Here is a 19,255-nt window from a genome sequence, read left to right on the forward strand (position 1 = left end):
TGCTTTGGAGTGGGTTACAAGCAGCACCCGTTCCTTCTCCAGGTTGCGTTTTTTTTTTTTCTTCTCAAGACATGAACGCGCGCGCGTACACACACACACACACGCATGCACCCCCTCGGCGCCCCCCCCCCAAACTATGACTTGTCCCCTAGGTGCTGGGAAATGAACTAGAGCTGGGGGAGAACCTGGATCTCCTCCTCCTGACTCCCTTCTCCCCACCCCTCCAACCAGCAGTCAAGGAGAGCAGGGGGCGGGGGACGGGCGGGGGAGGAGAAGCGACGCAAGTGAATAGCTTTGCAGCGCCGGCTAGGCGCGCCGAGGAGAAGCGGTGGGAAGGCGCAACCGCTCACCTGCTGGGCAGCGCACACCGGAGGGACCCCGCTGTGCTCCCAAGGGCCCTGGCATCCGGACTCGCCCGGAGCCTTGCAAGCGGCCACGCTCCGGGTATTCTCCTCCCGGCGGCCTGGAGGAGCCGTGGGGCCACCGGCAGCTCTTTGCTTTGACAGAGGGGAGGCGGGGAAAGAGGCGAGTAACAGAGCCAGCGAGCCAGGCAGAAACTCGAGCCGGGAACAAAGAGGGATAGGGCTCGTGGTGTGTGTATGAGTGTGTGTGTGTGTGTGTGTGTGTGTGTGTACCGTCCCCAGCTGGAGGCTGGAACATTTGGGCCCGAGGCTCCTGCTGTGACTCCCCAAGACTCCGCCGTGCCAGCCACTGCCGATTCCCAGCGCTCATCAGCACAAACTTTATTCTTGGCAAACTTCTCTTTTTCTCCCCTCCTCCTCCGTCCCCCCCACCCCCCAGCAGATTAAATGCTCCTCCAGAAGGAAAACCGAAGCGAAAGGGAAGGAAAGAAGCTCTAAGTCGGACGTCTGCAGCCCGGGTGGCTCTTTATTGTTTACTCTTCAGGAAGTGGACTTTCGGTATTTTCTGATTCTCCTAGCACCTCTAGCTGGGGCAAACGGAGCCTTTTGGCCCAGCTCTCCTCTTCTTGGAAAAAAAACCAACTTCGAAATCGGCATCCGAGGAATCCACGGTGGAGAAATTTTGCACAGTGACGCGCCACGGGATCCTCCTCTGCACTTTGGAAAGTCGTGTCCCCTCCGGAACTGGTGTCCACGGCCCACAGACCCCAGCAAGGCGGAGTGGCCACCGGGCCCTGGCAGCCTAGCCTAGCGCACGGGGAGCGCCGCAGACGCTCTCAGAGGCGCCGGCGGCTGCCGCCCTCGCAGTCTGGTGCCCTTCGCCTGGGGGCCGGGCGCCGGCGTCCTTCTAAGTGAAGTGGGAAAGCGACGCGATCGCAGCGGCTCCCGCAGCTGCTCCGGCCTCGGGGCCCCCCGTTTGCCCACCCCGCTTCCATTAGTCGTCCTCCCACACGCAGTCTTCCAACTCTCATCTCCCCCACCCCTGCCACCTCAGATCGAACCCCTCTCTCCTGCCGTCGCCAAGTGCTCCCGCAGCGGAGCGGAGATTACAGAGCCGCCAGGATGCCCCAACTCTCTGGTGGAGGCGGCGGGGGGGACCCGGAACTCTGCGCCACCGATGAGATGATCCCCTTCAAGGATGAGGGCGATCCCCAGAAGGAGAAGATTTTCGCCGAGATCAGTCACCCCGAAGAGGAGGGCGACTTAGCCGATATCAAGTCATCCTTGGTTAACGAGTCCGAAATCATCCCGGCCAGCAATGGGCATGAGGTGAGTGGGCCACTATCCCGAGAGGCGTGGCGGGTCCCGGGGACTCAGGGAGGAAGCAAGCCGAGCGCGCGGCCACAGTGGCCGCTGCGCCCTGGTCCCTCGCGGGCTGGGCGGGGAATAACGGCCCCTGGTCCACGGTGCGCACGTGTGTGAGCGGCGGGCAAGAGAATTTTTTCCAAGTTGGTCTGTGGCTAAACCGTGGTGAATAAGCAGGAAACGCTGGCCTTTACCCGACCCCGTTTCGTCTTCGGAAGTTTCGGCGGGGCTGAGGGTCACGAAGCATTAAAAGCAGGGATTTCTAAACACAACTGCGAAGTCCATCCTGGGGCGGAACACAAAATGCATCCGCTAGCTCTCACCATACAGCATGCAAAAGTGCGTTAAACCACGGGGGCTCCAAGGAGCCGAGCCCCAGGCAGGAGGAAGGAGAGGCGGGCGTGGGCTGGCCAGGAGGGGCCGTCCCAACCGCCATGTAGTAGGGCGCGCGCGGGGGCGTTGCGGGGGCTGGGTCCCCACGGCGGGCGAGGCTGCTGCGGGGAGCCGTGGGCGAGCCGATTCGAGCCACCCAACAGCAGAGCCACCGCAGTCCTTCCGCCCGCAACTCCGGCATTAAAGTGGAAAGAAAGGCGTTTATTTGGGGGTTAGGCAGGCCTTGGATCTCTGCAGAAGAAAGGCGAGCCCGAGAACGGGGCGGCAGCAGCGGAAGCCGGGCCTCGGCTGGGGAGGAGGGACACGCTTATCAGATCTCGGGGCCAGCTGCAGGCGACGGCGCTGGTAACCCGAGTAGAGTAAATAGAGACACGTGGGTGCCTACGCGAGAGAGCAGAAAGCCGGGCCGCGCGCGAGCATCGAATGGGCGTAGATCCCCAAAGCCCACACCTCAGCGGCCGCTCTGGCTCAGCAGCTGGGGAAACCTCTCGGGGACATCCAGGAGAAAAGTTCTGATAGCCAAATGATGTCCCCAACGGTTTTTTTTTCCTTCCAGAGAAACTTGTAGACTATACCCTTTTCCTTAAATGGCAGCCTTCTGCCCCCACCCCAAAGGAAGGGTGGTTTCGGGGGCGGAGACATTTTGGGTTTAAAGAGTACTTTTAAGAACACCTCCGAGTTACCTTCTCTGTCCCGATGGCAGGGGTGAGTACACTCTTGAGAAGGCTGGGGGGCCTGGTTCCTAGAATATAAGGGGACTCTCTGTTCCCAAAGTCCAGCAAAAAAGCAGTGGAGGGCGGCTAGGGTGCAGTTAAAATCAGATTTAAAAAATTTAAAAAAAGGTTTCTGTGTGCCTGAAGGATGGGGTCGCCTGGAGGACACAGGTTCAAAGAATCAAATACCACCTAAACTCCGGGGTTTTTGCCAGACCGTAGAGGGCCTCTTTCTACTAGAGTGGACTACAGATTTCCATCCACCTCCCATTTCTACGGTTTGCTAGTAGAGAAGAAAAGCAGCCCTTTGGAAATCGAGAACCCCTGGGGTTGGGAGCTTGAACTGCCCATCTTTCCGCGGTGGAAATGAAGCAAGCAGACCCGCGGAAGATGGTGAAGGGGCGATACCACTGATTTGCACGTGGTTGAGTCGACGGGTCGGTGGCGCTTACCAAAACTGATATTAACTGGGCTACCTTTCAGAGGTCTATTACTCGACTCTCAGTTTTTCCTCCCTTTAACCACAGACCAGTTCTACTCGGTTAGCCTGCTAGCATTCAGCCTTTAAGTTGTAAAAGAAACTCTTAGGCAGTTTCCCCCCAGAGCTCAGCAAAGTGGTTGTTGTGTTCATGTTCCAGATCTCATTTTCAGTTACAATATTCTGGTGGCATTTAATCAGATCTTGATAGAGTAAACCAAGGCCGAAGAGGCTAACATCCTAGAAGTTGGGGCACCCAGGAAGCACTGATGGGTTGTTAGAGCAGGACACGTCATCCCCAAATTCAGTTTTGTTTTGGGTTTTTTTTTTTTTTTTGCCACCTTTCTTACCTTTTGATTCAGAGTACTTAATAATCACTCAAAAAGACACATTGAAAAGATTTTCCAGTACTCAAGCCTAGCCTGTCTTTAATTTTAATTAAATGGTTAGACCAAGTTTTACCTAAATGCCTTCCTTTGAATTACCAGTCGACACACCATAACTGCTACAAACTCTAAGATGATCTTCTTTCTTTTGGGGGTGGCTCTCCATGTTTTTAGGTGGTCAGACAAGCACAGCCCTCTCAGGAGTCCTACCATGACAAGGCCAGAGAACACCCGGATGACGGTAAGAAGCCAGATTCCCTTTTCCCCCACTTTCCCAGAGGACATGTGCAATCTGAGTACCTGGTTTTGATACTTCCATTTAATTCAGGCGGCTGGAATCAGATATGCAAGACTGTGCCCACATAGGTATTCTTTTGACAGACTAGGAAAGAAAGCCTAGAAACTCAGTTTCTCTCTCATTGTGTATCTAGAACCAGCCCTTAAATGAGTCTGGGCTTTGGGGTATACTTTGGCTTCCAGAGTCTTAGAGAAGGGATGTTTCTGGGGAGTGTTTGTCAGCAGTGACCAATTAGAATTTTTCATTTGCAAAATTGCTGTGTCGTAGGTTCTCAGTACAGAGGAAGAAGGAAGGGAGCATGTGGACAGATGGGTCAGGGCTCACTAAAACTCAACCTAGTTTCTAAAATATAAACAGTATTAGAAGCTACACCTATCAAATAATAGACATTTCTCCCAATACTTAAATCTCTCTCTCTCTCTCTCTCTCTCTCTCTCTCTCTCTCTCTCTCTCTCACACACACACACACACACACACACACACACAGAGTCCTTCTTTGCTTATTCTAAGTTTAATCAGATCACCATAGGGTTCAGTTGTCAATCAGTTGACATTTCTGGTCTCCTTTAATTACTTAACAATTGGCCTGTCTAGAATGGAATGTTTGTACAATCAGTGTGTCGACCAAGGGGCAGGGAGAGAGCCGTATATCAGCCTTCCTTCTTGACAACAAGTAGCTATACAGATTAAAAGTAAAAGGAACATTTCTTTGGCAGACTGACATAAGTTTAGCCATGAAATTGGGTCTTCCAAAGGTTAAGTCACTACAAATTTGGGTTTTAACAGTACACTAGATCCATATCTCATTCAGTAAAATCTAACATTTAGTAAAAATCCAGAGGCACAGGTAGAATTTTTGAGTTTGTCTACAAGAAGGAGACTTCCAATGTATAAATGTATATGTATCTTGGGGGTATTAACAGTTCAGTTTTAAGTGTGTGTGTGTTCCCTTGTGTTCCTGTGTTTCTCAGTCTAGTTTGTTAGCATTAGAACAAATTAAGTTAGAAGAATAACACTTATTTTTGTAAAAGCATCAGTCAGTAGTGGAAGTAAATTGAACCACATGTTTTTTAAACATCTGGTTTGCTGTTGAGCCATTGGAGAGCATAAATACTGTCAATCTAAAGTAGAGCGTAATAATTCAGTTACAGTATTTTATAAGCAAATATTTTTATGTAAAGTCTGCCTCGTCTTAGGAGCAAGAGATTTTTCTGATGAATATCATTTGATATAAAAGGAAATTCGATGCATCTTTGATTATTTTTTGGATTCTCCCAGGAAAGCATCCAGATGGAGGCCTGTACAACAAGGGGCCCTCCTCCTACTCTAGTTATTCTGGCTACATAATGATGCCAAATATGAATAGCGACCCATACATGTCGAATGGATCTCTTTCTCCACCCATCCCGAGGACAGTGAGTAACATGCTGATGTTGAAAATTATTTTCAGACGTGCAAATTGATTTGTGTTTCAACAGAATGCTTACTTCTTCAGACACATTGGCAAAGCCTCCATTGTGTGTGAGTCGTCATCACTGGTTGAGGGGTAGCAGCCTGGGAACAGTGCTGTCTTTATGTCTTCCCTTCGGACTTTTAGATTTAGCCTGGCGTGCTAAGATGAATAAGTAGAGGATCACAAATTATGGAACCAAATGGAGCTAAGTCAGCAAGTCTATGATTTTTATGTGCACTATGTTTCTATGCCGACGCTGGGAGGAAAATGGATTTAGTCTTTCACTTAACTAAGGACCAGGGAGCTTTCAAAACCCAAAACTGGTTAGAGGCTCATTTGAATCTAGACATTCAGACTTATTTTGGCTTCAGAAAATGTCTTGTTTTATATTATGTTCGCTATCTGTTGATAAGGAAGGCAGATGAGCCCTTTTCACTCCATTGCCAGCTGGGAAAATATCTGAAGATCGTGCAATGAAAGTTGTTGCTATTTTTAACCTTTCAGTTCAGTTAACTTCAAGTTGTGAAAATGCAGCACCACACACCTGCGTTATGCCGTCATGAAGTCTTATGAAGGATTTCACATTATTTGGTGCTATTCCCCTTTAACGGGGGCGGAGGTGGAGACTGTGCCTGTGTCTCCAAAACACATCTGAATGGTAACTTGAGGATGTGCACGTGTTGTCCTGGTGAATACACTGTCTATACTGGTGCTTCCTAGGAAGCTGCTGAGGTGGTCCTTAGTTCCCTGTTCCCAGCCCCACTCCTTTGTCACTCAAACCCAGTGAACCCACAATCTCCACGGAACTGAGAAGTCAGTGAGAAACACTTGGGGGAAGGGGTGTCACTGATGCACTAGTGACAGAACCTGAGATCTGGGAGGTTCACTGAAGAAGCAGAGAGGAAGTGGCTGGTAATCTTAACTGTAGAGCTTATGGCTCTCTTAATGGTCTAAACCCTGCGTGGTTAAAATGATAGCTATGTAAAGTTTGTGGGCCTTGTGATTTCAGACTTAAAGTCATCGTTTTCCTACAAATTACGTCTGGATAGTTAAACTCAAGCAGGGAGAATGGTTTTTCTCTCTTTTATAAAGCAGCTGAAATAGGGCCCATGGGGAACAAATCTTGGAGATTTTGTGAGGTCCATGTTACAAGGACTGTTCCTTCCCATCATTTTAAAACATCTCGAATATGTAATGAGATTTAATGTTTGTGCAGTGCGTAGGATCTTCTTCCTCAAATGTAGATGAACTAATAAAGCAATCATACTCTGTTATTGAGAGATTACCTCCCAAGATGCATTGAAAATGCTTCTGGGTTTTACAACTTGTAGAGGACTTTTTGAGCCAGAAAGACAAATATATGTGGTTTTTTAAAAATAATTTAGCTGTTTTTTGTTGTTGTTTGTTTGTTTTTAATAGGAGGGGCATTTTGGATAAGGAACAGTTGAGGATTTGTTAGAAAGGCTGAAGGTCAACAAATAATCTTTTCAAATCAAGTTAGAGTTTAGATAATAGAAACTCACTTCTAGAACTGCTTTTGCTTTACCCATAAGTACAGTTGTGTGTGCTGAATTGTGGTTTTTTCCATAGAGAGAACAGCGGCTTCTCTCTCCAGACAAGAAATCTGGGGAAATTAGTGTGATAAACTTCCTGGTATTTATACACAGCCCCTACAGATATTGACAGTTATCTTTTCCCCTGTAAGCTGTTATTCTGTCTTAGGTCTCTGTAGCCTTATCTCCAGAGTACTCTTTCTGGTGTGTGTGTACACGCACACCTGCATGTCTACCTACTGCACATGCCCACCTGCCTACCTACCTTCTCATCCCAGCACCATTTTGAAATGTCACTAGGTTCGAAGGTATTTATTGTTATGTGTGTATTAAAATGTTGACATTCATGAACCAGTCATTCATTGCTTAGGAAAGATTTGTGGGCTGAGTAAATGTCACCAGGCATAGACTATGTTCAGAGGATCGTTATTCTGGTTTCTGATGCCTGCACTGAATCCTCTTACACATTAAAATGCATTCATGTTAGGTATGTTTTATTGAGAGACCCTGCAGTTTACACAATTCCAGAAGCCTTTCAGTTTTAACCACAAGGCTGTCAATTTTTTTTAGAGTCCGACTGAAGTGAGTTACAATCTTTGGTTTTTAATACCTAACAGCTGTTTGTAGTGTTTCTGAGATCAAAAACACTTTAACCGGAAGGCAGCCTCTCTTCTTCGCCCTAACCACACTTGTGCTCTCTTCCTCTTTCCCTTCTGTCCCCAGCAGGATTGTTTGTGTCACTGACATCAGCACTGGCCGACTTTCTTAGAGGGTGTCAGGAGCTGGGGGAGCCTTTGTATTTGAATTTTAGGTTGGTTAGGGGCATCCCTGTGACTTGGATTTGCATTACAAACAACTCCTGCTTTATGGCATCTGCTGCCTGTGAGAACTGGAGAGAAACATCCGTGGGTGGGCGAGGTATGGACTGGGCCCCCTCTCCTTTCTGTGTCTAACTGCAGTCCTGAGAACTCCAGCTGTGGCCAAGTGGCACACACAGGGACACCCCTTCGGAAATCTCACCATAACCATATGCTCCTGTTTTAAGCCTGGCCAGGCATCATGGCACCTAGTCAGTACTGCCTTGACCCAAGTATCTTTTCTCCTTCTGCTAGGATGTTTTAGTTGGGCCCTCCTTCTAAAATTGGAACTTTTAAGGGAGTGTATCTATATCTGACATCTTATGAATGAGTCTCTTCTAGAATTTTAAATACACATTTTTAGTTCAGCTGAATTGAGCTGTCAAGGGGAAAGCAGCCATGACAACTTGGTGTTGGTGTAGGCTCTTCAAGCGCAGAAGATGAGAAGGTGTGCTAGCCTGTTAATATTTCAGAGACAGGACCCCCCCCCCAGAGAGTTTATTAAAAGCACATTTCCAAACCTTTCTTACTTATGAAGAGAAGACCAATGTTGAGGCATTCAAACAACAACAAAACCAGTTCTTTGAGTCCCAAGCATGGTGGTAGAGCTGAGTGTGGAGCACAGTGAGTGTGCGTGAACCTGAAATGTCTTTAACATTTGAAAGTTCCCTGCTGGGGTAAGATTAGCCTGTGGTTATTCATCTTGGAAGTCAACCTTCCATTTGTCCCTCCTGCTGCCCAAATGGTCAACACCTAACCAGAGAAGCCTTCCACTGATGCCTGGGGAGGGAGTGGTATCAAGAGACCCCTGACCACAGTAGCTTTGAGTCATGAGAGCTTCCAACTTTCTGGTTCTCTGTGATCTTCCCTAGAGCAGCAGCCTTTTAGGTAGGAAAGGGGAAGATGGGTGTGGCCTCTTTTCAGCCATCTTTTGCAACCTTAATTTTAAGGTAGAAATTGCTATGGAAAGGCTATGGGGATTCACTTTCAATTATTTGGAATAATTCGATTATTAAAAGTTGGATGACGTTTCCTTCAAGGAATCCACGTTTGTGTTTCAGACGAACAGATCTATAGCTAGCTCTTATCCCTGATTTTGTTCTAGTTTACAAACAGCTAGGATTTGATTTTTTTTCAGTGTTCACATCTGGGACAACAGAACGGGGGTGGACTTGACTAACCATTAAACCCCTGAATGCCACGATGCCAATGTTGTATGGCTTTGAAACAAACTGGAAGATGTAGAAACTCGAGAAGGGGTGGCTGTGGCTTTTAGAAGAGGAGGTTCTTTGTCCTGCAAGGGGCTACCAATTTGACTTCCTGATGAATTAATTTTCATTTTCTGATTCCAGCTGTCTGGTTTCTCACAGCTAAGTAAGCTCAAGCATAGGATATGTTTTCAGAGTGAATTCTGTGTAATTTTTGGATGTGGCTGTCAGAAGGTGTGGGACATTTCCTCTTCAGAGTCCCTGGTTCTTCTGTTTGATCCTTCCTCACTACACTGCTACAAAGTTGGGAAAGATTCATAATTGTGAAGAATTTGGAGCCATTTCTGTTGCTCCCCCAGATAGGCCAGATCTCTAATGATACTGCTTATTCTAGCATCCCAGGGAGCCATGCTCCATGTGGTCCTTTAGTAGTCAATACTGTATTTACTGATCACTGACCCTCATTCGCATATGCCTTTTTATTTTTTTATTTTTTATGATTTATTTAACTTTATTTTATGTGCATTGGTGTGAGGTTGTCAGATCCCCTGGAACAGGAGTTACAGACAGTTGTGAGCTGTCCATGTGGGGGCTGGGAATTGAACCTGGGTCCTCTGGAAGAGCAGTCAGTGCTCTTAACCGCTGAGCCATCTCTCCAGCCCCCACGTATGCCTTTTTAAATGACCCTAATAGTTTTGTTTGTTTATTCAGAAAGACATGAGAACAACCTAAAATAGAGTAACTTTGCTAACACAGGATCACTACATCAAACCATGAACAAATCATTGTAGTTTGATTTTGATTTTTTTAAGACAGGGTGTTGACTACTTAGGGCCTCGAACTCTCTGAAATACAAGGACCTCTGCTTCCCAAGTACTGAGCTTAAAGGCGTGATGAGAGCTAAACCCTACTGTGGTGAAGCATCCGTACAGCCTGGTACCGACCTTTGCCTTATTCTCGCCAGCTTCCTTGTATAACTCAATCTTCACCCCAGCCGCACACTTTGGCATGACTGGCAGAGCTAGTTTGACAAGGAAACCCACCTGGCCTTGAACTTGGAGCCTAACAAGCAGGCAGCTGAGAACCTGCAGCTGTCAAGGTTCTGAAAGTGACTGAGATTTTTATGGACTGGTTGGTTACCCTTTGATTTTGGAGAAAGACTTGGTGTTTAAAATTAAAACATGCCAGTGCCGCCTGTGGCCAGTAGAGGAAGCATGTGCACATTGTCTCCAGGCACCTGTCGCACCCAGCAGCTACCATTCCACAGGGGTTGCTGACATAGGACTGAAGGTTGGTGTGTTGAGAAGGAGCTGTTCACTTTGAAGTTGTGCCCGCGACAAGCTGGTCCCCTCTGGAGGAGCCAGTACTGTGATAGCAGAGAATCAGAGCTGCTCTTGCCACCCCAGCAAGCCTACATTCTTCACAAAAGGCTGAGCTCATTTGTCGATGTTTGCCTGGCATGCCTCCTGTTCTGGATTTGGTCCTCAGTGCGGCGCACACTGGATGTGGTAGCACACACATATCTGCAAACCCAGGACTTGGGAGGGGAGGCAGGAGGACCGTGAATTCAAGCTAATCCTCTGCTACACAGTGAGGTCGGGGACAGCCTGGGCTACAAGAAATCCCATATCAAAAAATAAAAATAATTTTTTTTTAAAAAAAGGTGGAAGACAAGGACAACAAATAGTACCATAGGCTTTTCTGGAATAACTGTTTAAAATACCCTTTTAGGACCAAATTTGGTGACACACACTGTGCTAGTCATAGCTGCTTGGAAGGCTGAAACTGGAAGATTGAGTTTAGGAGTTCAAGGCCAGCCTGAGCAAGCATAGCAAGACGTGTCTGTGTGTGTGTGTGTGTGTGTGTGTGTGTGTGTGTGTGTATACATAAGCTCATGATTCCTTTAAATACTGCAACTTAATTTTGTTTTGTTTTTCTTTTCTTTTTTCTTTTTTTTTTTCGAGACAGGGTTTCTCTATGTAGCTTTGGAATCCATCCTGGCACTCGTTGTGTAGACCAGGCTGGTCTTGAACTCACAGAGATCCGCCTGCCTCTGCCTCCCAAGTGCTGGGATTAAAGGCATGAGCCACCACCACCCTTAAAATTTTTTAAATTTAATTTTATTCATGCGTATATGCTCTACATTGTGCATACAATTGAATGCTGTTGCAAACATGCCAAAGCGGGCATGTGTGTAGAGGTCAGAGGGCAGCTTTGGAAGGTGTTCTCTCCTTCCACTATGGACGCAGGATTAGAACTCAGGCCTTCAGGCCTGCACAAGCAAGTTCCTTTACTTGCTGTAAATGTCTCAGAATGGACCTACTGTGATTTTCTTTTTTAAATAACATCACAATTGTAGTAATTGTAGACTTTCCTTATAACCCTGTAAGTCATTTTAAAGATGTAAATGATCCAGTCTCTAAAGTTTAGGGCCCTAAAGCCCAACGGTGAAGACTAGAAATGAATAGGGGTGAAGAACCAGGGCTCTTAATCAGAGAGCTGTGTAGCAGGGAGGGGCTGCTAATTCAGAAACTCTGGCAACCTGGCTGCATGTGTTTCACACTCAGCAGAGGTGAGAGCGAGGTGCACGGACTCTCGAAAGACATTTACGTGCTGCATCAGCTCAGCTCTGGCTCAGCTCACTGAAGTCATGAACCCAGAGCTCACCAGGGAATGAGTCTGTGTGAGAGGCTCTCCCCGGCAGCACAAAGTGGGAAGCGTCTGTGCATCGAGGTTGCTTACCTCACTTCCCCAGTTAGCGGTGGAGAAACCATGCCATAGAAGAAGGTCTAGAAATGGACCTTGTCATTTTTGGTGTTGTCTACGGGCAGTGAATCTTTGAAACCTCGATTATTGATCATGGTGACTTCTTATATCCACCAATCAATAATCCTATATGGCCCCTGATGGCAGTTTTGCAGAAAATACATTTTGATCTTCTTCATCGAGTCATTTACTATTGAGACAATAGAAAGTTCACTTTATTAAAGATGATTAGCTGGGCCCAGGGCAGAGGCCTATAATCCCAGCTACTCAGGAGGGTGAGGCAGACAGATTGCAAGTTTCAGGATGGCCTGGAACAATTGGTAAGATCCTGTCTTGAAGCTGGGCCTTCAATCCCAGCACTCGGGAGGCAGAGGCAGGCGGATCTCTGTGAGTTCGAGACCAGCCTGGTCTACAAGAGCTGGTTCCAGGACAGCCATCAGTACATAGAGAAACCCTGTCTCAAAAAAAAAAAAAAACAAAAAAAAACCAAAAAACAAAAAAAAAAGATCATGTCTCTAAAAGAAGGGGAAAGGTGGTTGGGAATACGGCTCCATGGTAGATGCTTGGCTCAGTACCCAGAACAGCAATCTGAGTGAATGAATGAGCCTGTTGCTCCTCAACGCTGAGAAAGATGGGCTAAAGAGGCAAAGCAGGGAGGCTCTGGGCCATGAAAAGAAGAGTGAGTGCCTCTGGGGAAGCTTCACTTGGAAACGGGTATTGTCAGACTCCCAACAATCACCTGCCTACAAATTCTAAATCTGCCCTTTTTTTTTTTTTTTTAATTTTATAAAACTTTAATCCTGATAACCCTTTAAAGGTTAAGTTTGGTATTGTGTGCAGGCGTGTGTTGTGTGTCTGCATGCAGGGATGGGCATGTGAGACTGTCAAAAGGCATCCACCCGCCCCCCCCCCCCCGCCACAGAACTGGAGTCACGGATGGTTTTGAGCCCCTGATGTACAGATGCTAGGAACAGAACTTGGCTTCTCTAGAACAGTATTAACTGCTCAGCCATCTCCATCCCCTGATCTGATCGCTCTGCCGTAAACACCGCCAGCAATGATGGTAGTTGATCCCTTAGTCACGAGTTCATTGGGATTGAGATAGTCACATCAGCCAAGAACAGAAGGAATGACTATCCATCATCAGTTCCCTCTCACCCCCCTAACCTCTCCCACCCCCACCCCCGTCATCTTGCCAGACCAATAAAGCACCAACAGCAACTGTATACATCCTTGTGTCTATTCTTAGATTTTCTAATATGCTTGCTCTCTCTGTCAAGCCAAAATCCATATGAAATGCAAGACCTAAAAGTATCTGCTAAATAACCCTGTCTTTTTACTATTTTCTTTATTCTCTGATTTGTTGTAAAAGGCCACTAGACTCCTGTGTTTAGTGAAAGTCAGTATCATGGATGCTCTCTGTCCAGGTAATTTCTGAAAATAGCTTTTTGGAAGAAGAGAAAGGGACCAGAGGGGACCAGGGGATCCTCGTCTCTTACATAGACCCTAGACACCCAGGACAAATGCAGATGGTTGCGATGTGGTGATTTGTTTCCCACATGTATGCAGAGACCACCCCTAAGCACCAAACGGCACCCTTTTATGTGACTGACCCACCTTGCTGTGCCACCGTGGAGTTCTGGTGGCACCAAACCCATGAACGTGCTGTTTCCTAGCCGTGACGGTAGAATAGGAGTCTAGAATGATGTGAACCCGTAGCTAGACTCCCTCCCGGTAGGGTTCCTGCAGCTGTGACTGGTGTGTGACTGGACCACGAAGCTCTGGAAAAAGGAAGGACACCTGATTCTTTCTGTGCCATGATGCTGGCTCAGAACCAGGCCCCTGGTCCATGAAGGCCCTCATCCTAACCTATTTACATATCTTAAGTTTTAGGGGAGTCAGCAGCATCCTTGCCCCTCTGTAGTGTTTTTCTTGGGCTCCTTTTCTCTCCTGGATGTCAGGAGAACCTCATTCTCTCACCTTTAACACCCGCCTCTCCTCTAAGGAAGTGAGACGTGTCGGGGAATAGCTCCCATACCCTCGCTAAAGTCTCATATCCTTCTCGCAGTTGATAGGAAGTTAGCAGCTAACCCATGCTCTCTGCCCAGCATAGGAGGAAGTATATTGGGGTTAGAAGGGGTTCTCCCCTTGACCTTTTAGGTTCTGGATTTCTTCCTCTATTGCAAAATTACATGGGGAGGAGCTTGAGGCCGTGGGGATGTGAGAACAAAGGGCTGGTTACATTTCTTCACTTCACATTTTCTTCTGGCTTAAATCTTTCTATCTTGGCACCAAAAAAAAAAAAAAAAAAAAAAAAAATCAGGTCTGAGGGACGTGTCAGCTGCGCATTGAGGGAAAAAAAAACAGTCTGTGGAAAATTCCAGTAAATTCCAGTTTCTGTAAGATCTCCTCCAATAACATACTTTGTAGACTCGTTCCAATAACTTGGATAAAGGTAAAGGAAGAGACATTGTACGGAATGAGGGCTTGGCTTGATGTTGCACACAGCAAGGTCAGTGGCCTGACTTCCAATCAGTAACGCAAAAGAGGAAAAGGGAAGGAAAGGAAAGACACTGTCATTGCTTCTTACTGCAAATGTGTCGGACTTCAAATTTAGGCTACTAAAATCTGAGACACAGAACAAAAGTATTCAAAGCACAGAAATGTTTACCACTTACTGCCCGTGGGCCAACGAGTCAGCCTGTCTGTGGGGTTAAGATCAGCTCTCTCAAATACTGCTCCATATGTTTTACTTGCTCGTTTTTAAGAATATGCTAAAATTCTTAGATTAGTTGTCAGTATCATTGTTTTCTTAAATTTGAAGCAAAAATGGAAAAACAAAATATTAAAAAAATTACTGCTTCATACCTTAGTTTAATGTTTACATGAAACTGGTGTAGCTTAAAATCACCGTATTATCCAGTCGGTGGTGGCGCACGCATTTAATCCCAGCAGAGGCAGGAGGATCTCTGTGAGTTCAAGGCCAGCCTGATCTACAGAGTGAGTTCCAGGATAGGCTCCAAAGCTACACAGAGAAACCTTGTCTTGGAAACAAATAAACAAAATCATTGTGTTATAGTCAAGCCCGTCCCAAGGATGGCAGGAACCCACACCAAGTTACTAGACTGTGCAGTCAGGGTCCTGTCTTAGGTATAGACTTGTTTATTTCATTAAAAATAGTCACATTTGCCTTGACAAATAGAAAAAAAAATGTCACTAAATCAATCCTAATACTGATAAGCATGTAAAGCAAGCAAGCAAGATTTGGTTAGAAATTTCTTTTCAAAATCCTTACCTATTTTTTATGAAGCCGAAAGAAATTTTTTAACTACAAAGGCTTTCTCAACAGCCTTCGAGACTTCTTTCTGTGCGCTCCTGTTAAAGCAGCGGGGCTTGGACTCCATATCAGGCCCTTGGCCTGCAAACTCGAGTACCTGTCACTCAGCCCTGGCTGAGCCCAGGTGGAGGACACTGAAGTCCTGTTCACCTGCAGTCAGACTGTATCGGGTTCTCTCCTAGTGCCCTGCCCTGCTGACCCGAGAACGAAACCCACACTGCTCAACATCATTTGGAAAGCTTCCCACAATCTGGAACAATTGCCTTGCAGATCTCACTGTACCTCCTCACTTCTCCTACAGCTCGAACCTTACTCCAAATCCCTATCTGGGTTCCTGTGGCTCAGTGTCCCTGAAATACCCCTCTCATCATCTTGTCCACACTTAAAGGTCCATGGTAGAAGGTGCCACCCCCATGAGGCGTTTGACAATTTCTTCTCCAGCTGGGAGTGCCCTTGCTCTCCTGTGCATTTCTGCTGGATTTTTATATGTTTTAAAATAGATTTATTTTTTTAAATGTTATGCATGCTTGAATGTCTGTGTGTATGGGTATGTGCATGTGTGCATATGGGGGAGGGGTAGGTGTGTATTTGTTGGTATGCCCAAGTGTGTGCATGTGTTGGTACATAAAGAGGCCAGAGGTGTTGGAACCTCCTAGAGGTGACATTACAGGCAATAGTGAGCCACCCAACATGGGTGCTGGGAACTGAACTCAGGTCCTCTGCAAATGCAATAAATGCTCTTAACCTCTGAGCAATCTCTCCAGCCCTGTGTATACATTTTATGTGAGTTAGGTATCGTCCTGTCAATTTCTTACTGTCAGTTCCTTTGAGGATAGGGATAGACTTTTAATCTTCTGTTATCCACAAGTTTTTATATTGCATGCCCTGACCCAGGGCATTTACCAGATGTTTAGTGAAACAGGTTTGACCCTTCAAACATCAAGGGTCAGAGGTGACAATGCCCAAACCCAGTCTGTATTTAAATGAGGACTTTTAAAGATGTGTAGATTTATGCTAAGACTGAGCTCAGAAATTTTCATCCATGAGTTGAGCTTGATGTTATGCCATCAGTTTTGAGCATGGGGTCCATGCCAGAAGCTTTCTACATTCCATGATCATAGATGAAGTCATTTAGTGCTCAAGGCAACTCAGTACTGGCCCTAGCACTCCCCCGCCCCTCTCCCCGGCTAGGCAATGGACGAGGGAACCGAGGCACAGAGGGCGGAAACAGTGGAGACCTGGACGATCACATGCAGGAGGTCGTTTGCTCTGGTCACACAGATGGCCTATAGACGAACTGTGGATAGGACCTAGGTCTTGACTCCCCGTGCAGGCCGCTTTCTGTAACATCAGCCTGTCTGCTGTCACCCAGAAGACGTTGGAGGGGTTTTCAGTTGGTGGATTGATCAGTAGGAGTGATTCATAGAAGAGTGCGGTGACACACGAGATCCCATGTGAAAGTGTGAACTTTCCCACGCTGTCTTTGGCGGTGAGGGCTGTGACGCTGGGCGTGAGTGGGCAAGCAGTAGAGTGAAGGGGGTGGGAGGTGCCTGTGAGTGCTTTGGGGGGCTCTAGCTCATGGATTTAGAGCGAGGAGTAAGGTTTAGGGCACATGTTCATGAGTTCTGCTTAGGCATTTTTCTATGTCTTCCTTCTTATGCCAAGCAAGCAAAAAGCTGAGATCTAGAACGAAGTCATCATGTTCCGAGCATCCTTTTGGTCCATCCTTAAAAATAAACCAGGTGATGTGTCCCAAAGTCACCTCCCTTGCCTGTGGTCCTTGGCCAGCTCCTTCTGTGTGATCATGAGAACTAAACACGCTGCCCACAGATGAAGGAAGAAGCAGGATTAGTAAAGCAGTGCACACACTAGTTAATGCACGTGCTTTACACCTGCTGTGTGTCAGTCCTCCCTACAAAGCTATGGAGCTTGTACTGACACTCTCTTGTTTCCCGTGAGAACCTGTGGCAGGGAGAGCTGAAGTTCAGCAGCTAGGAAACCTTGGATTCGGGGACTGGTGTCTGCTTCAGGACATAGATCCCAATCCATAGCGAACACCCCACACAAAAGGGTCCTGGAGTAATTTCCACAGCCGGTAAACTACTTTGAGGACCAAGAGTGACTGTTACACTCTGGAGTGATGTTAATAACTGGGCTTCAGGGACGACTTAAGTAGTAGATGCTAAGGACATTTGCAATGACATAGCCGTGTCATTGCTCAATATGGTTTTGAAAATTCCCAGGGAATATTTATTGCTTCAAGGTATTACACATTATTTTTTGCATATGCTTTTAAGGGGCTCTTTGTTGTTCCCTCCTAAGGGACTCAGTGGCCCCCATTTATTGTCTACCAGTACTGAGTAGGCTAATCATATAGCTGTGTGCCGAGACTTTGCGGAGCTTGGACTCTGGCAAACAGCATAACTTGTATTTTCTACAGGAGCCAGGCATTTACACAGGAAACTTTTCCAAAAGGTGTTCTTCGTCCAACAGGTGGTTATGGTGTAGGATGGGCGTCCCTTGTAGCGGTTAGTGCTGATTTTTCTGGCGGCACCATGTTAAGGTAAATCAGAGAAATTGATTTAATGATATCGGGAATCCTGGTCGTTCCTGGGGTGTTGCAGCAGTGAGCTTTTTAAAAAAAACTTCTGAAGGGACGTGTTCATCAGGGTTAGTCTTTTTTCTCCCAGGAGGAAACCGTCTCCTCCTCCTCTTTCTTTTCCAAGCTTTCTTCTTTCCCCCCTCCATGCTCCTCTCCCTTCTCTTCTCATCCCCTCCCCCTCTTTCTTCTTATTTGTCATATATATATAGGAATATATATATATATATATATATATATATAGTAAATATAAGTCGGGGGAAACCCGTGAAAGAGCAGAAAAATAAAGAAAAAGTACCTAGATTTCTGTCATTCAGACATAACAGTTTCAGTTGTCTCTCCGTGTCTTAGCAGGTACTCAGAAACTCATAAAATTATTCTCTGGCAATCATTTTATTCTCATTCAAAAATTCCATGAGCTCTGGATGGTGATGGGGCACGCCTTTAATCCCAGCACTCGGGAGGCAGAGAGGCAGGTGGATCTCTGTGAGTTCGAGGCCAGCCTGGTCTATAGAGCTAGTTCCAGGACAGCCAGGGCTGTTGTGAAGAGAAACCTTGTCTCGAAAAACCGAAAAAGAAAGAAAGAAAGAAAGAAAGAAAGAAAGAAAGAAAGAAAGAAAGAAAGAAAGAAATTCCATGGACTTATTTTTCTCTGTGAATAAATATAGACCTGTATCTTTAGCTCCAGATGTCAAATGACACCTCGTTATGAACATTCTCATCTCCAGTTTCGTCTGTCAAGGGATTTGTTTTAACTAATACCTCAAGGAAGCCACATTAAAATAAATTTAGTACCTGCTTTTGTGTATGTCACTTGCTATTTTCTATTTTTTCTTGATTTAGTAACTATTAATTTAAATTAATTACTCGTTTTAGTTGTTTGTTTTTGTTTTTATTTGAAGACAGTGTCTTCTTATGTGCATAACCCAGGCTGACCCAGATTTATAATCCTCCTACCTCCGCTCTTGAGATACTGGGATTATAGGCATGGGTTCCCTCAAGTAGTCTTAATAAATGATTCAAATCTACTTCACACAAAATGTATGATATTTCTCCATTTCTCTACTGCTGTGCAGCTCCCTATCATTAGCTTGGTCGTATTTACATTTTCTCAGGAGAACAGATCTTTTGCCCTCGTAAGATGGGACAGTAACTGGAAACATATCCAAGCATTCAGGAGGCAGAAGGTGGATCTCTGTGAATTTGATGCCATCCTGGTCTAAAAAGTGAGTTCCAGGACAGCCAGTGCTGTTACACAGAGAAACCCTGTGTCAAAAGACAAAAACAAACAAACAAAAAGAAACACATCTTAACTCAAATTCACTAGTGATGTCTGAATCTCCCCAACCATTTAGGGTTAGGCAGGTCTCCTGGCTGAGTGAGGATGGGTACCAAAGGTGCTCTTGTCTTTCACCCCGTGATGTCCACTGATGATGCTTTTTGTGGGGGTGGGCAATGGAATGAGTCCCTTCATGGACCCTCAAGGG

The 19,255-nt window shown here is 46.2% G+C and overlaps 1 protein-coding gene across 4 annotated transcripts in view; it reads left to right on the forward strand.

Annotated features, from left to right (window-relative positions):
* The first annotated feature begins 277 nt into the window (after positions 1–277).
* Lef1 (lymphoid enhancer binding factor 1) overlaps positions 278–19,255 on the forward strand; it is a 107,505-nt gene continuing 88,527 nt past the window's right edge. For 2 of the 4 annotated variants that reach the window (XM_057793264.1, XM_057793263.1), the window contains exons 1-3: positions 278–1,691; positions 3,872–3,938; positions 5,274–5,410. In XM_057793264.1, the coding sequence (XP_057649247.1) occupies positions 1,485–1,691; positions 3,872–3,938; positions 5,274–5,410 (411 nt within the window). In that variant the 5' untranslated portion in view covers positions 278–1,484. Of the gene's footprint in view, positions 1,692–2,809; positions 2,826–3,871; positions 3,939–5,273; positions 5,411–19,255 lie in introns of those variants that run through there. The other 2 variants (XM_057793266.1, XM_057793265.1) reach the window with 1 other exon arrangement.

This window comes from Chionomys nivalis, chromosome 18 (assembly GCF_950005125.1).
Source record: "Chionomys nivalis chromosome 18, mChiNiv1.1, whole genome shotgun sequence".
Classification (NCBI taxonomy): Eukaryota; Metazoa; Chordata; class Mammalia; order Rodentia; family Cricetidae; genus Chionomys; species Chionomys nivalis.